Source organism: Glandiceps talaboti, chromosome 23 (assembly GCF_964340395.1).
Source record: "Glandiceps talaboti chromosome 23, keGlaTala1.1, whole genome shotgun sequence".
NCBI lineage: Eukaryota > Metazoa > Hemichordata > Enteropneusta > Spengelidae > Glandiceps > Glandiceps talaboti.
The window spans coordinates 3662466-3665610 of record NC_135571.1 but is presented as its reverse complement, the minus strand read 5'-3'; the positions used below and the strand labels follow the sequence as shown (position 1 = coordinate 3665610).

General features: G+C 33.1%; 1 protein-coding gene across 1 annotated transcript in view; it reads left to right on the top strand.

Moving 5' to 3' along the window:
- The window catches only part of LOC144453157 (retinol dehydrogenase 12-like), a 6594-nt gene extending 5088 nt beyond the window's left edge, over window positions 1-1506 (top strand). Inside the window, exons 7-8 of the mRNA XM_078144436.1 lie at window positions 809-935; window positions 1395-1506. Coding sequence (XP_078000562.1) covers window positions 809-935; window positions 1395-1506 — 239 coding nt within the window. The remainder of the gene's footprint in view (window positions 1-808; window positions 936-1394) is intronic.
- The last annotated feature ends 1639 nt before the right edge of the window (window positions 1507-3145 follow it).

The following is a 3145-nucleotide window of genomic DNA, read 5'->3' as shown; positions in this document are numbered from 1 at the left end:
TTGTGTTTACTGTTGATTCAAATTAAAGAAATCACTCCTGCTTATCAAGTTCTACTTGTGTTTAATACTCACTTTTTTGATAAATAATTTAATTTACATACCATGGTAATACACTTACACTTTTTAAAGTTTTTTTTTTTTAATTAATGAGTTGGTACAAACACGGACTTGGCCTGTGTTATTTACATTTTGTTTTTAAAAACACATTGCAAAAATATTGATATACCTATGTGTCATCCATATTACTATTTTAATTTCAGCATCCCTGTAATTCAAACGAACGAAATGTACAACACTGCTTTGTATTGATTTAGTAGTTACAGCCTATTGGTTATCCAGCTCTCACCACTTGGGTTCAAATATGACCACTCTGGTCAGGGTGGTCCCGTAGTAAAGCCCTCAACGATGAGAGAGTGGATAACCGAGACTATATGAATATGGGATTAACAGCCTATAGTCAAGGCATGCTGGGATTTTGACTATTGTCTCCCGTCTTGCTAGCATTTCCCTAATGGTTGTGTGTTCAAACCTGTTTGCATGGTATTGCTCCTCTCTCCTCATTGGTTCTAATCACATAAAGGCGCTACTGACGTCATCTCACACCAGGCAATACAAATTTACACCGACTTTCTGGCTGAAACTTAAAAACCATTAGGAAAATGCTGGGCGTGAGGGGAGACGGTAGTCAAAATCCCAACATGTCTTAACTCTAGGCTATAGCTAGTGGATATTTCATCAGTAAACTAGTAAGTCGGTAATTAGGATATAGTACAATTTACAATCCATCAAAATTATTTTCTCTGATCAGGAATTTTAGTGACGTTAGAGAAAGGTGCAGCTACTTCAATAGATGTTGCCGTCAATCCAGAATATGACAATGTGTCAGGTGTATACCATGCAGAGTGTAAACGAAAAACACCATGTGCGTCCTCAAGGTCAGTATATAGTCTTGGTCTAAAAGACTCTCGTCCTTTGGGGCTACACCCAGAGGGCGGGGAGTCTGGGTAACCGAGACTAGGACGATTTATAGTTTGGAATATAATAGTTTTATATATGGGCCTGAAAGTAAAAAATTATTAATACATGTCATCAAAACTGTTAAAATTATCAAAATAATTTAATGTATTGTCTTGATCATGTTATATATGTATATATATATATATATATATATATATATATATATATATATATATATATATATATATATATATATATATATATATATATATATATATATATATATATATATATATATATAATACAGACACACACTCACTGTAAGGTTTTGAAACATATAGTTTCTTTCACTGCAAAGTGTCTAGAATCTACCTTGATCGCATGTATTGTAACTATTAAATTATGTTTTAATTTTTTATCTTTCCTGAAAATGATAGAAATGTGGATAAACAGGAAAAGTTGTGGAAGTACAGCTTGAACTGCTTGAAGGATTACATCGATGACGATATTCTACGAGATCTCGAAAAACACGAGACTTCAACACCATAACTGGCTGAATTCGGTGCGAAAACTTATCATCATGAATGAAAATGAAAATATGGACAAATAAATCTGTATAAATCACTGACAAGCTTAGTACAATGAAGCTTCTTTATCTGTGTATAAATAGTCTCGGTTACCCAGACTCTTGCCGCTGGGGGCTCTGCCTACAAGATCTCCCCTGGGTAACAGTGACTAGTCTATAAATGGAAAACAGTGATTCTACGTGACAGTTTTTGTGTTTGCAACCAAGCGGCCCCCTCATACGATATTGCACCTCACAGTCTCTCTTAGGCTGGCAGGATGCGAGATGTTTGAAGTTTCTTCTTAGATATTCCTATAGTCAATTTTGTTTTGATTTGTCAAAATATTTTCAAAATGGAGACTCGGATACAAATCTTTTCTCAGAAAAAAATAAGATTTATTTTCAACACAGAAATCTGAATTTTAATTTTCAATATATGTAATCAAATTATGTTACACTCATAAACCTGCAATAGCTGCTACTGGAACACTTTTTGAATTGTTTTGTGAGATACAATGGTTACTTGTAATATAATACATACTGAACAGTATTGAATAACTTGACACAACACTTGAGGAGTAAACGTACTTGTGAAGTTATACATATCGTATCATATAATAAATCAAATCAAATTTATTTTGGGTCTGCACTCTAAAATCAGCGACCCAATGAAATCACAATTTCAACATATTACTGTAATGCTTATGGTTAAATAGAGATATAATTAGCATATACAATGTCTAATTATTGGTATTTTAACAATTTTCAATGACTATAGTTTTGGTTATCTGGTTGAAATAATAATGCTCCAGTTACAGCGAGTGTAGCTTTAATGTCAAGATTGATCAATTCATTTTGTAATTAATGTATCTAAATATTATAATATATTTAAATATAATACACATCACAAAATTTCTTCAATTATGATTGGTTGTTGAAAATTTCTATAACTATGAGTGGTTGTTCTGTATTGAGTACAATGTACTTTACTGCTGTTAGCGGTAAACATCAAAGGAATATATAATTTTGGATTGACTTACATATAAGGAAAATTGTCAAAGGAAAACCTTTCTGAGCAACAACAAAAATATTCAGCATAAACTTGTCAAAATATCTCTTCCACAAAAAGCTAGTAAATATCAAACTTATAAATAATTATGATAAGTTTTGTTTAATAATAAGAAATAAGGTCTGTCGCTATTGGCTGATGGTTAAGATATGCTCATCGTTATTGGCGTCATTGGAATTCAAATATGAAATTTGCATACTTTAATTTTCTTCAGCCAATGATAGCACGTCTATGCGTACTACACGATTTTACTTAATTTGAGTTGAAACATTCGTCAACATTTATGATGCATGCGTGACATCACTGGCAACAATTTATTTATTTACATTGTACATACGACCATCTGCCAGGCTCGGGGTTGTAAGAATCCGTAACAAATTGTGTCCACCCCTTCTGAAACCCCTAACACTGAGGGCGCCCCCTCTTATTGCATATTGAATGTTGAAAGCAACAAAGCAAAATGCAAAAAGGGTGTTACTGCTTATGTCTCATGCAGTGTTAGTGGTTTCAGAAGTGGTGGACGCAATTTGTCACGGATTGTAAGGTAATCTGTA